The following is a 17,642-nucleotide window of genomic DNA, read 5'->3' on the forward strand; positions in this document are numbered from 1 at the left end:
ACAAAATAGTTTCTATTTCATTTCTGGCACACACATAAAAGAGGACTGAAATGACACTTCAATGATTTGTAGGCTACTGCAACAGAATGACATGCATGTCTTTGGTATGCAGGTTGCATATTGTCTTTAACTTTGTACTGACAGAGCCATCTCAATACATACAGTCCAGCTACTGAAATTACTGTGTCCTTATGTGTATATATATATATATACACACACACACACACACACACACACACACACACACACACACACACACACACACACACACACACACACACACACACACACACATACATACATACATACATACATACATACATACATACATACATACATACATATATAAATACATATATATGTGCTGAAACTGTTGCAAGCACTCTGAAAACTAAAAAAATTCAAATAACCTAATTTAGTTAGAAAGTGGAAATAAAGTTAGGAACATAGGAGTAGCATTTTACAAAGTGGTTGACAGTGACAATGAATCTGATCCTCTTGTAAGAACACCAAAAATTCACAGAAAGTTGAATCAGTTCATCTGTTCAACTTTCTGTGAATTTCTTACCTGGATTACTGAGCAAGCATGAAGACAACACCAAAAGAATGCAATGTGGAAACACTTTGGTTTCTGGACTGTCAATGAAACAATTGAAAGTAAGAAGTAATGTGCTACTATGCAACCATGAACTCTGCTAAGTGTTTTTGGAAATGTTTATCCTCATATTTTTTGCACATTTTGCTAAGAACTTCTTTTAAATGATTACCGTCTCTGCTTCACTTCACCGTGCAAATGGTAAAAAACATGTTAGACAACTCATCACTAGCCACTGGATAGGTCTATATTTAGACTTGACATGTGAGACATTTTTGACTAGCAAATTCAAATACCGGAGGGTGTGCTTCAATTACCGAGGCATCACATTGCTCAGCCTCCCTGGGAAAGTCTACTCTAGGGTGCTGGAAAGGATGCTCCAACTGATTGTCGAACCTCGGATCCAGGAGGAACAATGTGGATTCCTTCCTGGCCGTGGAACAATGGACCAATTCTTTCACCCTTGTGGAAGTGCTCAGGGAGGCATGGGAGTTTGACCAGCCAGTCTACATGTTTTTTGTGGACTTGGAGAAGGCTTACGACCATATACCCCGTGGCACTCTGTGGGGGGTACTGCAGGAGTATGGGGTACTGAGGCAGTTGTTACAAGCCTTCCTGTCCTTGTATAACCAAAGTGAGAGCTGTGTCCACATTCTTGGCACAAAGTCAAACACGTTTTCAGTGGGTGTCGGACTCCGCTAAGGTTGTCCCTTGTCTCTGATTTTGTTTGTGATATTCATGAACAGGATCTCAAGGCACAGCCAAGGTGAGGAGTGTGTCCGTTTTGGGAACCTCAGAATTGCATCTCTGCTCTTCGCAGATGATGTGGTTTTGTTGGCTTCATCAGAACGCGACCTCAAGTGTGCACTGGGGTGGTTTGCAGCCGAGTGTGAAATGGCTGGGATGAGAGTCAGCACCTCACCTCCAAGTCTGAGGCCATGGTTCTCTACCGGAAAATGGTAGATTGCCCCCTCCGGGTTGGGGATAAGTTGTTACCTCAAGTGAAGGAGTTCAAGTATCTCTGGGTTTTGTTCATGAGTGAGGGTAGGATGAAGTGGGAGATTGACAGGCAGATTTGTGCAGCATCAGCAGTAATGTGGACGTTGTACCGGACCATTCTGGTGAAGAGGGAGCTAAGCCGTTCCAACCCTCACCTATGGTCATGAGCTTTGGGTAGCAACCGAAAGGATGAGATCGCGGATATAAGCGGCTGAAATGAGTTTCTTCTGTAGGGTGTCTGGGCTCAGTCTTAGAGATAGGGTGAGGTGCTCAGACATCCAGAGGGAGCTTGGAGTAGAGCCGCTGCTCCTTCACGTCAAAAGGAGCCAGTTGAGGTGGTTCGGGCATCCAATTAGGATGCCTCCTGGGCACATCCAACTGGGAGGAGACCCCGGGGTAGACCCAGAACTCACTGGAGGGACTACATGTCCAATCTGGCCTGGGAACGCATTGGGATCCTCCCGGAGGAGCTGGAGGGCATTGCTGGGGAAAGGGATGTCTGGAGTGCCCTACTTAGCTTGCTGCTATCGTGACCTGAACCCGGAGAAGTGGCTGATGATAAGATGAAATTCGAATATAGATTCAAACTTGTGTACATTTCTATTCCAAATATTGAAAAGGGTTTTTCTAATGTCTTTATGCAGGCTCAATAATCCAGGTAAGAAAATCAAAGAAGGTTGAATCAGTTCATCTGGACACCACGTTTACTGACAGATACATTCCATCACTCATTTAAGTGACTGCTGCAGTCTAAACTGACTGCAGGTATCCCCACCCTTGTAAACGCCCATATTTGCATATGGAACCGGTTGTTGGTTTCAGTCGTTATGCCACTGTATTGTTTATAAGGGTGATGATACCTGCCATCAGTTGAGACTGAAGAGGTCACTTAAATGAGTGGTGAAACATATCTCTCAATAAACGTTGTGTCCAGATGAACTGATTCAACCTTCTTTGAGGGTTTTTATTTTAAGATTTTTTTTTTTGGCATTTTCTGCTTTAATTTGACAGTGATAGTAGAAAGGCAGTGGAGAGAGAAAGGGGATGACATGCAGCAAAGGGCCCAGGCTGGATTCAAACCCAGGCCACTGTCGTAAGGACTCAGCCTTATGTGGTACGTGTTCTACCAGGTGAGCCACTGGGGCACCCCCTTGAACAGGGTTTTTTTGCTGAAGGCAAAGCCCTAATATGCAGCATGGCAGGATGGTATATAGTTGTTAATGAGCTTATCCCCTAACTGGAGGGTCTGTATTCAATTCCAACACTGCCATACCTTGAGTTAGATACCCTACCTTCTCCAGAGGTGATGCACTAGCAGAACTATATAACATATATTTAAGTGTGTTCTCACCAGGATGGGGAGGGGGTGTCTCTGGCCTGGACTCTGGTGCTGGTTCTGTCGGAGCCTCTGTGTTCTCTCGATCTGTCTCTGCGGATCCATCAACTCCAGTCTATTAAAAATGTATTACAAATGTCTCTGTAATGTCTCTAGAGATGTGTCTGTGTCCAACTACTCTTATACCTAGTGATGGTAAGCTGTGCTGATCAAAGGAATATTAATGTCTTTCTAATCATTCCTGTGAGTTAGTGCATATGATGTTTCTTGTACTCTTCTGGAGCTGGTCTGTTATAAAAAGGATGCACACAGGCGATCCAGACACATGCAGGGCATAGACATCTTGCTAGCAATGTAACCAGCCTCAAGTCTTTCTTCCGTCTTCCTCACTTCCTAAAACTCACTATTGCTTGTTTCTTAAAAGGCAAACCAAAATACAAGAAAAGCTGTTAAATCTAGTCAACAATAATCTAAACACAATCTGAAAGTGTGGACTTTGTCTCACTGTAGTGGGTAAATATTTTTATCATGTATTTATTTTTTCCCTAATCTTGTCTAGCTGGTGACAAAGGAACACACAGCTCTTTTGATATCTATGATATGATTTACTATCTTACCATTTCTATTGCTCAATCACTTCAAAAGGTCTAGTAATTGACTACGTAGATGAAGTTGGGTTACACCGGATAAATGTGATAGAAGATTAAAAGACTGTAGGTTTTAAGTTGATGTGATATTTGTCCTGCGGTTCCACACTTAATGTGTCACAAATTTTCACACATCTTAAAAGGTTTCCAAGATTTCTAATGCTACTAACCTCCTCCTGAGTGGGAGGTGCTTCAGTTTCTGCGTCAGCATTTGAGGCAGCTTCCTCCTCTGCCTCTTTCTCGACTTCTGGCTCTGGACAGGAGAGACAGAGGGGGGTGAGGGAAAGAAATAAATGCAATGAGAAACGAGTGAACACTTCTATAACAGCAACAGGTTTATTGATATTTCTGTGCGGGTGAAACTTCAGATGCAAGATACTTAAACACTGCTGCAAAACCATTGCTGGCTGAAATTCAAGTTCAAACCACGTTTGCTCAACTGTTATATATATATGTATAGAAATACAAAACATGAGCTAGGCATGTCACATGTCTGCAGAAATTGTTTGGTATCAAGTTTCTATATCTATATGTACTGTAACGTATTCAGGGGGCAGCCAGGAACCGCCACAGCGGGGATGCAAACCCAGATCTCCTGCACCACAGGTGACTACATTAAATAGTCAAAAAGGGTCTGACCCATTAACCAAGGGCTAGCGAGTCTAGTCATTCATGGTCATTACACTATCCCCCTCCTTCGGGAAGTGCGTCAGCATATCAGCTCCCTCACGCCTCTGGGCACACGCACTTCCGATGGCCTCATGGTCTCACCATCCCACTTCTGACACCAATGTAATGAATTCGGGGGCAAGCCGGGAACCACTGCAACCGGGACGTGAACCCAGATCTCCCGCACCACGGGTGACAATGTTAACCAGTCGACTAAAGGGTCCGACCCATTAGCCAAGGGCTAGCGAGTCTAGTCATTTGTGATTGTTACAGTATGTTTAACATATGTTTAGAGATTGTTAACATATTTAAATATGCAACATTTTAAAAGTAAGAAGTGTCTGATGTGTCTGATCCTCACCTCCCTCTGATGGTGGAATTGCAGCCCCATCCCCTTCATCTTCTGTGGGGGCAGTTGTCTCAACCTTTGCCCCCTCTGTAGGGACTGCTGCCTCTAGCTCTGCCCCATCTTCAGGGGCTGCTATTTCTGTCTCTCCCGTCTCTGTTGGGGCCGCAGCCTCCGTCTCCTCCGCCTCTGCAGGGGCAACTGCTTCTGTGGGGGACGCTGCCTCAGCCTCTCCTGCCTCTTCAGGTGCAGCCTCAGCCGCTGCTTGTGTCTCCTCTTGTGCTTCTTCCACCTATTAAGAACAAGGTTTGAGTTGCTTAACATTATCAGAACATAATGTTATTGCTCAAGTCGTGCAGAACAAGTATACGAATATACAAAAAACCTATTTCTAAAGGACATCTCCAAACTGATGCATGTTTATGTGTTGCATTGAGTTACAGAAAAATAATTATGCCTGACCGCAGTGTGTTGTTGATAGTTTTGAAAGTGGCAAAAATATTGTTTGAGGGCATCTGGGTAGCATAGCGGTCTATTCTATTCCCTACCAACACAGGGATCACTGGTTCGAATCCTTGTGTTACCTCCAGCTTGGTCTGGCATCCCTGTAGACACAAATGGCTGTGTATGTGGGTGGGAAGCCAAATGTGGATATGTGCCCTGGTCGCTGTATTAGCACCTCCTCTGGTCAGCTGGGGCGCCTGTTCAGTGGGGAGGGGGAACTGGGTGGAATAGTGTGATCCTCCCAGGTGCTACATCGCCCTGGTGAAACTCCTCACTGTCAGGTGAAAAGAAGCGGCTGGCCACTCCACATGTATCGGAGGAAGCATGTGGTAGTCTGCAGCCTTCCCCAGATTGGCAGAGGGGGTGGAGCAGTGACCGGGAAAGCTCAGACACAATTGGAGAGAAAACCCCAAAAAACTAAATACATTATATATATATATATATATATATATATATATATATATATATATATATATATATATATATATATATATATATATATATATATATATAGTAGCACTCTGCTAATACAGACTCTTGAAGAAAACAATGGCTTCTGAAATTGATAACAATATTATAACTGAAACTCTTGGGAGTATACAGTGGTAATTAAAGAGATTCATATATGGGGTGGCAAAATGGCTGCGAGGAGACTTTTAGGGGTGGCATCCCTCTGTGGACTGATCTCAAGAGACAATATCCTACCACTCATAATTTTAAATGCACACCCACCTCAACAGCTCCCAATGTGTCAAAAAACTTTTTTTTTTGCCTGCAATCAATATGGGTCCCTACAACACTGCCCAGTGGGCTGCCTAGCTCTGTTTGTGTTTTCTATCTCTTACCTTACTTTGGTTTGATAGAGAGCCTATTTTAAACACACACACATAATCTCTGCATATCTTTAACCATTAACTACTAAAGGCACAAATAAACAATCAACAAGGACAAAATGAATCCTGAAGATTAGGAGTCTGTTTGTTTGAAACATGCTGAAATAAAAAGTAGACTGAGTTTACACAGCATGTGGAATGGCTACAAAATGTAATGTAGCTATTCGGTATTCATTATCTACGTATATGAACACCAATGTAAATTAACATTGAACATAGAGAGATAAATGTTTGATCTCCTAGAAAGCACAGCTCTCCAAATCAAAATGGTTTTATCACTGAATTATCAAAATGGTTCACAATAGATGTTTAGTGACTTTCTAGTTTTTCCACATGAGAGATTATACTGGTTATACTTTATTTTAGGGGGTCAGAGGGAGTCAGAAATTACCTAGTAATTTCCTAGTAATTTCTTAGAAATAAGGTTGAAATTACCTTGTAATTTGGGTTAGGGTTAGGGTAAGGATTAGCTGTACAATTACCTGTAAAAACTACCCCCTTATTACCAGGAAATTACAAGGTAATTTCAACCTTATTTCTAAGAAATTATGTGATAATTACCACCTTTTAACTAGGAAATTACTAAGTAATTTCCGACCCCCTAAAATAAAGTGTCTGCTCAGCAACTGGTTTTAACAACAAGCCACCATTCTGTGTGGATCCGGGTTTTAACTGGTTTTAACAACAAGCCACCATGCTGTGTGGATCCGGGTTTTAACTGGTTTTAACAACAAGCCACTATGCTTTGTGGATCCGGGGCACAACGGGGCTGGGGGAGGCAGATTCAGTGTTTGGTACCGGGTAAGTTAGGGAAGATCGTTGTAAAGTCAGAAAAAATAATGTAAAGATGTAATATTCAAAAAAGTGTTTTTATATCAGTTGGTAGTCTGAATATGTGGGTTGGCAAATGAATTGGTAAGTGAGGGTGTCAAGATGATTTTTGGGGGGTGGCAGTTGCCAACCTGTGCCACCCTTGTGGCTTTACTACTGGGAGTATAGTGAGAAAGGACACAAGACTGATAGAAATGTATAAAGAAAGAAGGGACTATTTATAAATGATTAAAAAAAACAACAAACTCACACAAAAGGAAAACAGCATCCAAACATGTCAGTGAGCAAAAAAAAACAAACATCTTCTTTTGTCACCTCCTCTCTAGTTTCAGTACCTCAGTGGGTTCTGCCTCTTTGGATGCCTCTGGTCCTGCTGCCGCACTGTCCAGGCCCGGGTCCTCAGGGGCCGGGTCCTCAGGGGCCGGGTCCTCAGGGGCCGGGTCCTCAGGTGCCGGATCCTCAGGCGCCGGGTCCTCAGGCGCCGGGTCCTCAGGCAACGGGTCCTCAGGCAACGGGTCCTCAGGGGCCAGGTCTTCAGGGGCCGGGTCTTCAGGGGCCGGGGCAGCAGGATCCTCTACTGCTGGTGTGTCCGGTGCTGTATTGACATCTGGGTCTGGAGATGGAAAAAAAGAAGAGGAATATAACATTGAGGATAAAGGCAGTAATGACACAGTACTTACTGTTATTGTGCTATATTTAAGAGTATTTTTAAGTTTAAGTAAAAAAACATCTCAAATCTTTGGGTGAAACTTGGACAAAAGTTTTTGCTTTGCTGTATTTATGGATTTAAAACCTAAAACATTGAATAGACATACATATTCTTAAATAGGTTGGTCACCATCAACGAAAATGTTTTTGAGAGATTTTTTTTTTCCAATATTATTTGTGTAATGTTAGTCCATTTGTGAATAAACATTCACATTCAAGCCGATAAACCTGCGAGCTGTTTGAACTCACAACACAGTTGCAAACTTGTATGGAAACCGGACAAGTTTCCATAAAAACTTGTATGGAAACAAATACTTGTTGCTTAAAACTTAAAGTTTGTAGAATATATTTGACCTAAGAGAGTAAATCTAAATGAGTGTTACAGCAGTATGCTTCCATAGAGCATAAGAGGAAAAGTAACATCTATAATTTGAGAAGACAACATAGGTGTTGGGGATAACCCCCCCCCAAAAAAACCCACAAAAAAACCCCCTCAAAAACCAAAATTATTATCATTTTGGACTTACGTACACCATTTCTGTTTCAGCATCCCCATAAGGAGAAATTTCTCTGTTCAACTCCCATCACAAGGAGGTCAGAGTTACAGGGTCAGTCAAAGGATGACAGACCATAAACAAACCATGATTCCATGTCTTTTGTCAGGGCAGGTACTTGGCTTTGAACCACAGTCCACTTCCCTGCTGTCATACGTACTTATATATTGTGGAACAACTCTGGGATTGTGTGATGTCATTTTCTAAGGTGTTCCTGTCTCTTTTTCTTTTCATAATCGAATAAAGCATGAATAACCATAAATATTGTTTTGGGGGGGGAACAGATAACGCCGCTATTGAATAGTTTAGTAGTTGGTAATTTATTGCAAGTCTCCTTGCATCTGGTACTGTTTAAAGTAACTCTTAAAAGTGATTCTTCAGATGTGGATTCCCTTTATTTCTCTTGTTACACGACAGTCCACCACTCCCATAATCCCACTGCCACACCCTGCCCTGATTGGTGCCTGATGTCTGAGCTCCAGCCGCGATTGGATGATGGGACACATCAATCACGCCTGACCCGCCTTATTCTCGCATAGGCCTTAAGGTTTCAGCACTGGCATTGCAGCTCGGCACTAATGAGAAAATAAAAAGTGCATGCCCTTGTGTGTGTGTGAGAGAGAGAGAGAGAGAGAGAGAGAGAGAGAGAGAGAGAGAGAGAGAGAGAGAGAGAGAGAGAGAGAGAGAGAGAGAGAGAGAGAGAGAGTGAGAGAGAGTGAGTGAGTGAGTACTGTGACATTCCCCTTTCGTGTGTGAGGAGCTGAAACAGCGAAACAGCGCACTCTGACTGGACAGGTTTTCTCTCTGCTGATATCAGCAGCAACCAAATGCTGGTTCAACTCAGGCAACCTCGTCATTACCACATAAACTACCAACGATAAGCCAGGAGAAGCAACCTGATAACGCTTTCATGAACCGCGGCTGTCACTGCCCTTTACAATCACACAACAGGATCTCATAAAAATGGGATGGGAGTTAAAAGGGGGGGGTACTACTTTCCCGGTTTTTAAAACAGATTTGCATGCGTGCGTGTGCACTATGTGTGTGAGGACTGGTGCCCATGTTTGTTGACGTTCGTTGGTTGTTATCAGGCTACAGCAGCTGATTGAACATGCGATCGGGGCTCATTAAAGACCTTCCCCAGTGGAATATCTCTCGCCTGTTTATTAGCAAATGAATAGAGCAAGTTATCAAAGAGGGTCTAAAAGAAATATTTAAGCACACTGTAACCCCCCCAACACACACACACACACACACACACACAGTCACGTTTTACACACATGAACCTTCCCATCATGCTCCCAAGAAAACGATTGTTCACGTTTAAAGAGTTGCTTGCTGCCAAGCCAGCATTCCAGCAGCGGATGAGAGAGTCTAGCTTGTTTGAGTGTGAGATTACATCAGAGTTTCTGCAGCCTTGAGGGGGGAGAGGTGAGAACAGGAGATATCTCACACCATAAATCAAGTGGTGGTGGGGGGCGGGGCGTTATACCTGGTTCGCCGTAACACACTAATAGATAAGCATGCATGCGCGCGAGCACACACACACACCCTCTATTTTTCTTTCATTTCGTCGTTGATTACCCTCTCCACGACGCACCTCTCTACCCAACAGGTACCACTCATTTTTATGCAACCCGCTGGAGTGAGTCATTCTGAAATCACTTTCTTCATGGTGATTCAGCGAACGGGAAGAAGAAAAAAAGCCCGTTGCTTTTGTGTTCCCCGCGTGGCGTGGCCTGCATGCATGCTTGTACATATCCCTCCGTTTCACCTGCACGCGATCGCGTCCTCATCGCTGTTCTCATCAGAAATTCAAGTCGTGAGGAGACAGAGATAACGTTTTGGCGCATTTGTCATCTCGGTCGAAAACGGGCCCGACGACAGAATTCTCTGCTATCCAAGTGTCCGGACTCGAACTCTCAGCAGCCCCAGAATCAAGTGAAGCGTTATGGTTTCCCCCCATGCACCGAAACCAGTTTTAACATCCCGTTACGAGCCTTCGAGACGCATCTACCACCACTGATGATACGCCTAACCAGCTGCCGGCACAACTTAGCTCATTAAACTGCTCGTGCCAGAGAATCCCGGTGTTCCCATGGTTTTAATTACTGTACACGGGGATGTGTCAGACCGGCCCGACGCTAATGGTAATAAATATATATAACAGAACGACGTTTATATTTGGCCCCTCCTTGGAATGGCAGTCTTGAGGGCTGTTCCTGAAAAGTTGGGGGAACCGTTTGTTGTTTTTGGCCATTTTACCTCGTTTCTGTTAGAAAGAGACCAAAAAAAAAAGGAAAAGGGAAAAAAAAGATAATAATGGGTGGAGACCGAAAAGGAAGACACGATGCAGCAAAGGACCGCAACCCCACCCTCAGAGAGCTGTTGTACTAAATCCATTGACCCCAACACCCCGAGAATAATCCTTCTTTTCAAGGTCTTAATTTCAAAAATTACATTTGGAGGTTTGGTTGGAAAAGTCAGTTTTGTTTTAAGAAGGTAAGGTGTGCCAGAATTTGTTTGGACACTTGAACGACCACCGATATGTCACCGGGGCCTGTGTTTGTGTGTCTCGTGTATGCATTTTTGCAGGTGCATATGAGTAGCCTTGCATATGCATAGATAAATGAACACACACACACACACACACACACACACACACACACACACACACACACACACACACACACACACACACACACACACACACACACACACACACACACACACACACTTTGTGGGGACCCTTCAAACAATTTTGGGTATTTCAGTGGCTGGCCAGTCCTCATTTCTGTAAGGGTCTATTCAGAGAAGGTTTTTGATGCTATTGCACCCACGTGTATGTGTGTTTATGACAGTATGTGGATTTTATGTAGACAGTATTGCTGTGTGTGTGTGTGTGTGTGTGTGTGTGTGTGTGTGTGTGTGTGTGTGTGTGTGTGTGTGTGTGTGTGTGTGTGTGTGTGTGTGTGTGTGTGTGCTTTAGCCCCCCCAACTGCTGCCATTCTATAGAACATTCAGTTCCTGTCTTTCAGTTTTCCACTTCCTTCTCCTTAACTACATCCACTGACACACAAAACATGCACACACCTACACTAACACACACACACACACTCACACCTATACTCGCACACAAATCCACATGTACAAAGTCATTAAATGTTTTTTATTTTTCCATTTAAGTTGCAAACTTGTATTCTCGTGTTCACAGCGGTACGCAAGCAAGCAAACACACACACACATACACGCACACACACGCACACAGAGTAAGAGTAAGGGGTGTCCTGGTTTGTGTTAGTGTAGCAGCAGTAAAACAAATTACAGCACATACCCCCTTGCCTCCTCCTTTCCCTTGCTGCCTCAAGTCTATCAGTCTCCGCTTCTTTTCCTTCCTTCCTTTCTTTAACCCCCCCCCAATCCCCACATCCCCCGCCTCTCGGCACCCCTCTGCCCCTCCAGGCTGATGAGTCATTTGTGTCTCACTGCCATTAGTTGGAGCACGTTGTCGTATGGGAGCGAACATAATGTACAGAGTTAAGCGGCGAACAGGTCCCGGTGGGAAAACTCCACGTTAAACTGAACTTCAGACTTATGGGAAAGCATCCGGGGCTCTGATACACGCTGTTCTCTTCTAGGGCGGGGGGGGGTGTGTGTGTGGACTGACGGCTTCACGGACAGACGGACGGACGGACGGACGGACGGACGGACGGATGGATGGATGGATGGATGGATGGATGGATGGATGTAAAGACAGATAAACAGACATGTGGGCAGGCAGACAGAGGGACGATGAGTCTTGTCCTCAAACGACGCACGCTTTGATGAAAAGAAACCACGTGACTATGTGACCGTAAAATATGGCATGTCACCACGCTACGTCAGACGGATGAAAGAGTGCAACCACACTTGCATCATGTTACATCATGTCCTACAGCCACTGGAGGGGGGAGGGGGTGTTACTGTCCCACACCTTATAAGCACGAGGACCGACTTGGTAATCAATCACCTGGTGTCTCCAGGTGTTAATATTCTAAAATATGGATTTGTATTGATTCTAATTAAGGACCTGCAATAAAAGGCTGACCCCCCCCCCCCCCAGCATCTGGGTAGCATAGCGGTCTAGTCAGTTGCCTACCAACACGGGGATCGCCTGATCGAATCCCCGTGTTACCTCCGGCTTGGCCTGGCGTCCCTGCAGACACAATTGACCGCGTCTGCTGGTGGGAAGCCGGATGTGGGTATGTGTCCTTGTCGCTGCACTAGCGCCTCCTCTGGTCGGTTCAGGGCGCCCTTTCGGGGCGGGGGGGAGGGGGAACTGGGGGGAATAGCGTGATCCTCCTACGTGCTATGTCCCCCTGGTGAAACTCTTCTCTGTCAGGTGAAAAGAAGCGGCTGGCGACTCCACACGTATTGGAGGAGGCGTGTGGTACTCTGTAGCCCCCCCCCCCCCACCCCCCGGGTGGAGCAGTGACCGGTATGGCTCGGAAAAGTTGGGTAATTGGCCGGATACAACTGGGGAGAAAATAGGGGGGTGGGTTGAAAGACTGACCCCCCTCCTTCTATTACCTATTACTCTATTATATTGAAGTGAACGATTCAAAAGAACAAAGCAAAAAGGTTTTCTTCGGCTCGTTGTCTGAGCTCTAGTACGTTAAGGGTGACCATATATTGGGGCTCATTCTATACATGTTACACGTGACATAGTGCATGTTGGATCGTGTGATTGGTACAGTGAAGCGTGCCACCCATTGCAAATAAAAAGGAAGTCCAATTCCTGAGGGGAAATCGCGTGAGAGTCTCTGTTTGTGGTTGAGTGATTAATTGTGAGCTTGCCTGTGTTTGTGTGTGTGCGTGCACGCATGTGTGTGTAACCAATAACCAAACCTTGCCTTGTAACACAATACCAAACTGCGTGTGTGTGCGTGTGTATGTGTGTGTGTGTGTGTGTGTGTGTGTGTGTGTGTGTGTGTGTGTCAGCTGATACGCTAACAGTCTAGAACACATTGTTCTCCCAGGTATATCCTCACTGTTTGTTTGTGGGATAGCAACTGCTCTTTTAGCCCAATCATAAACACCGTCATAATGGCCCTCAAAGGAGGTCTTTACACGGAAAGACAGAGTGTCCAAGGAGGGAGAAGAGAAGACAGACAGACCTACAGGTAATCAGACAGGTAGAGAGAGACAGGCATACAGACAGACAGACAGATAGATCAACAGGAATAGAAAGGGATGGATAGCTAGATAGATAGATAGATAGAGAGAGAGAGAGAGAGAGAGAGAGAGAGAGAAGTGTGTGTGTGTGTGTGTGTGTGTGTGTGTGTGTGTGTGTGTGTGTGTGTGTGTGTGTGTGTGTGTGCGCCCTATTTCCCCCCTATCCACTAAAGAGCTGATTTATGTGTTTATTTTCAAAAAGAGTAAATACAGCCTTAAACACAGCCACACACTGTACACACACCAAACACCTGGCACACAAATGCACACACACACACACACCACCTGGCACACACATCACATGCCTCTATGGCCTTTCATGTCACACACGCACGCACACACACATGCATGCAAACACACACTCACACACACTGACTTACTCTAATATGTCAATAAAGTACATGTGCACATCCATATTATATTAAAGTTATAGCCCACACCCACCCATATACTGCTAGTTTACACACACACACACACATGCAAACACACACACACACACACACACACACACTGACTTACTCTAATATATCAATAAAGTACATGTGACATCCATATTACATTAAAGTTATAGCCCACACCCACCCATATACTGCTAGTTTACACACACACACACACATATACACACACACACACGCACATGCACACACACATACACACACACTGTACACACACACACATGCACACACACTGTCCTGCGTGCGTGTGTGCCGTGGGCCCTGAGGGAGAGGAAGGCGCTGTAACTGGTTGTGTCGTTGGGTGTTGTCTGCAGCTGGAGTTGGATCTGGTTTCGGAGACACTCCCTACCCTTCAGTTCTATCACACACGCACGCACGCACGCACGCACGCACACAAACACACACACACACACACACACACACACACACACACACACACACACACACACACACACACACACGTGTGCGCTTCAGACATGCAACTGACCCGGCACCCTCTATCCTCGAGTTCTGTCACATATGTACTAATGTACAATGGTTCAGAAATTGACACCGTTACATGCTCACTCACTCACACACACACACACACACACACACACACACACACACACACACACACACACACACACACACACACACACCAAGGGAAAGAGCTGATTGACCCAAACACACCCATCCAGAACCGACATGCAGAACTGACATCCAGAACTGACATTTATATGGCGGTTGAGTGCATGTCTGCGAGTGTGAAAGAAGAGGAGACGGAGAAAAAGGGAAATAGACAAAAAGGTCCGTTGGTTCCTGCCCCTGCGGTTTGCCCGGCAGTAAAGGGTGAACCAGCAGAGAGAGTGAGGTAACATTGCATGACTTCCACGCATGATTACTTTATATCCCGTGTGACGCTCGCTTCAGGACTCACGCTCCAGCTTTACAGACCTGTCAACCTTTATTTTCACTGGAATTTTAGCGGCAAGGAACAAATACAGACAGTGAAACATAGCCAGACAGACAGACTGATATGGAGACAGACATCCTTCAGATCTCTCTCTCTCTCACACACACACACACAATGCCTGGCTACCTGTTGACTGGATCTCTCTCACATCCCCTTCTTCTATTTTTCTCAGATTCTTTCATTGCACAGTTTAAGAATCTAGGGGCCCACAGAACACTGATCATGAGGAGGACAGAGATGGATGGAGAAAGAGTGGAAGGATGGGAGTGTGGATGTAGAGAGTAACAGTCATCCAAAAGACATGGTAAGAGGGATAAAAACGGGGAAGAGAATATATACATAATATATACATATATACGTGCATCATATATACATATATACGTGCAAACACACACACGTGCACGTGCACATGCATGCACACACATGCACAAAGGGAGAGAGAGGGAAAGGGGGAGAGAAACCCAGACAGAAACAAGAGAGAGTAACCTATGAAAGGTCAGTGGGTCCTCCCCACCAGGCCCAAATATACGTTCAAAGGGAAACACACACATATTGCATGACAAATGTGGCCCAGACTTAATGGCTGGCTCATTAGCTGTGTGACAATCAGAGTCGGCGCTGTGAGAGCTGCGTTTGTCTTTGCAAACAGGCAGAACAAAAGCACAACACAACAGGCAGGTTGTAGCCAAGGGCGGATTCATTTGACAGAAAGACGGGCCATCAGACAAAAACACCAGAACACACAGATCACACAATGAGACAGACTGGCAGAGAGAGAGAGAGAGAAGGCAAGAAAAAAAGAAAAAAAGGGAGAAAATGGCAAAGTAAAAAAAAAAGAGAGAGAAAGAGGGATACAGACAGAAAGACAGACAGAGATACAGACCCAGTGAAATGGTGACAGACAAGGCGCCTCAGACATAACAGAGAAGGTGAGGCGGTGGAGGTGGGGGGGGGGGGGGTGAGTGTCTGGGCTCTGGGCGCAGAGAAACATGGATTCAGACTGAATTGAAAGCTTACCTTGTGCTTTGGTGCTCCAAACGAGCAGGCTTCCTAATAGCAGAATCCACAGGTATGACATCATGGGAACACGGTGTTCTGGCTTCAGATGAACGGGGCCCGGACTCTGCTGTATCTCAGCCACAGACAATTAACTATTCCGGTGACGCAGGTGAGGGTGAAGTGGCGTCTGTCCGTCCGCGTCTGTGGACGTCGTGTGAAACGCTTCCCTCGGCAAGGTGAGGATGCTGCGCGCAGATCGCTCGTGCTCTTCTTTTGTCTGGGCTGGGGACGAAACTCGGGCTATATTAGGGGGCGGGTCTCCTTTCCCACAGACAGACCGACAGAAAGGCAGACAGACAGACAGACCGATAGACAGACCGCACATATCTGTACGTCCGTTTATTATATCGCCGGGGAGCACACACACACACGCACGCGCACGCCGTCTCCATTCATATTCTTCGGAGAATAACATTTTGGTAATTTAATGACGACATTGAATTGTGAAATTCTGCCTTGATATGAAAGGTAGACAGTCTTTTATGTGTCCTTTGTCTGAACGGTTGGTAACAGGTCGAAAACATGCAATTTCCATCTGTGGGCTTAACTGTCTTTATGCATGCTCGATAATCCCGGTAAGGCAATCACAGAAGTAGGCTTAATTAAATAGAGGCTTAATATAGGAAATATTGGCTCAACCGTTTTGACAGTGTCGGTAAGGCAGTAATGAAAGATAGCCTACATGTTAAGTATCAAGGGACAGCGTTAAACGAATTAGACTTATTGGGCTAAATGAATCTTAAACTGGGGTACATTTTGGATGAGTTGGCACACCTGAAAGCGGCACTGTGCACACCTGCGGAGAAAGTCTCTTATTTGTCTCCGTCAGATTATACTGACATTTATCAGCAGGGGGCGACATCGATTCAGAATCTTACCCCAGAAACATTTTAACCCTGGCACTACGATCCAGATAGATAGATAGATTATATTGGCCCAAAGGAAATTTGTTCTCACAGCCAGTATATGCACAGGAACATACAATAGCCACACTGCAACGTACAGCTATGCATACAGATACATAAACACATAATACTCATTCTCCGTCTGTATCCCAGCACATATACATGTATTAAAACCACAGATAAATTTGGCTCTATGCTAGGTCAGCAAGGCAGCTTGTTTGGTGCTGCTGTGGCAGAAGGGATGAAACTTTTGCCAAAGCGAGCGCTTCTCTATTTCAGGGTCCTGCATCTACAGTGGTGCTTGGAAGTTTGTGAACCCTTTAGAATTTTCTATATTTCTGCATAAATATGACCTAAAACATCATCTGATTTTTCACACAAGTCCTACAAGTAGATAAAAAGAACCCAGTTAAACAAATGAGGCAAAAATATTATACTTGGTCATTTATTTATTGAGGAAAATGATCCGATATAACATATCTGTGAGAGGCAAAAGCATGTGAACCTTTGCTTTCAGTATCTGGTGTGACCCCGCCTTGTTCAGCAATAACTGCAGCTAAACGTTTCTGGTGACTGTTGATCAGTCCTGCACATCGGCTCGGAGGAATTTTAGCCCATTCCTCCGTACAGGACAGTTTCACCTCTGGGATGTTGGTGGGTTTCCTCACATGAACTGCTCGCATCAGGTCCTTCCACAACATTTCGATTGGATTAAGGTCAGGACTTTGACTTGGCCATTCCAAAACATTAACTTTATTCTTCTTTAACCATTCTTTGGTAGAAAGACTTGTGTGCTTACAGTCGTTGTCTTGCTGCATGACCCACATTCTCTTGAGATTCAGTTCACGGACAGATGTCCTGACATTTCCCTTAAGAATTCGCTGGTATAATTCAGAAGTCATTGTTCCATCAGTGATGGCAAGCCGTCCTGGTCCAAATGCAGCAAAACAGACCCAAACCATGATACTAGCA

General features: G+C 44.9%; 1 protein-coding gene across 1 annotated transcript in view; it reads right to left on the bottom strand.

Annotated features, from left to right (window-relative positions):
* The window catches only part of si:ch211-39i22.1 (skin secretory protein xP2), a 31,308-nt gene extending 15,343 nt beyond the window's left edge, over positions 1-15,965 (bottom strand). Inside the window, exons 1-5 of the mRNA XM_056290128.1 lie at positions 15,724-15,965; positions 7,156-7,433; positions 4,608-4,884; positions 3,748-3,830; positions 2,946-3,045 (exon numbers count right to left, since the gene is read on the bottom strand). Of these exons, the coding sequence (XP_056146103.1) occupies positions 2,946-3,045; positions 3,748-3,830; positions 4,608-4,884; positions 7,156-7,433; positions 15,724-15,787 (802 nt within the window). The 5' untranslated portion in view covers positions 15,788-15,965. The remainder of the gene's footprint in view (positions 1-2,945; positions 3,046-3,747; positions 3,831-4,607; positions 4,885-7,155; positions 7,434-15,723) is intronic.
* Positions 15,966-17,642: the final 1,677 nt, after the last annotated feature.

The sequence above is a fragment of the Lampris incognitus genome, chromosome 11, assembly GCF_029633865.1.
Source record: "Lampris incognitus isolate fLamInc1 chromosome 11, fLamInc1.hap2, whole genome shotgun sequence".
In the NCBI taxonomy this organism is placed as follows: Eukaryota; Metazoa; Chordata; class Actinopteri; order Lampriformes; family Lampridae; genus Lampris; species Lampris incognitus.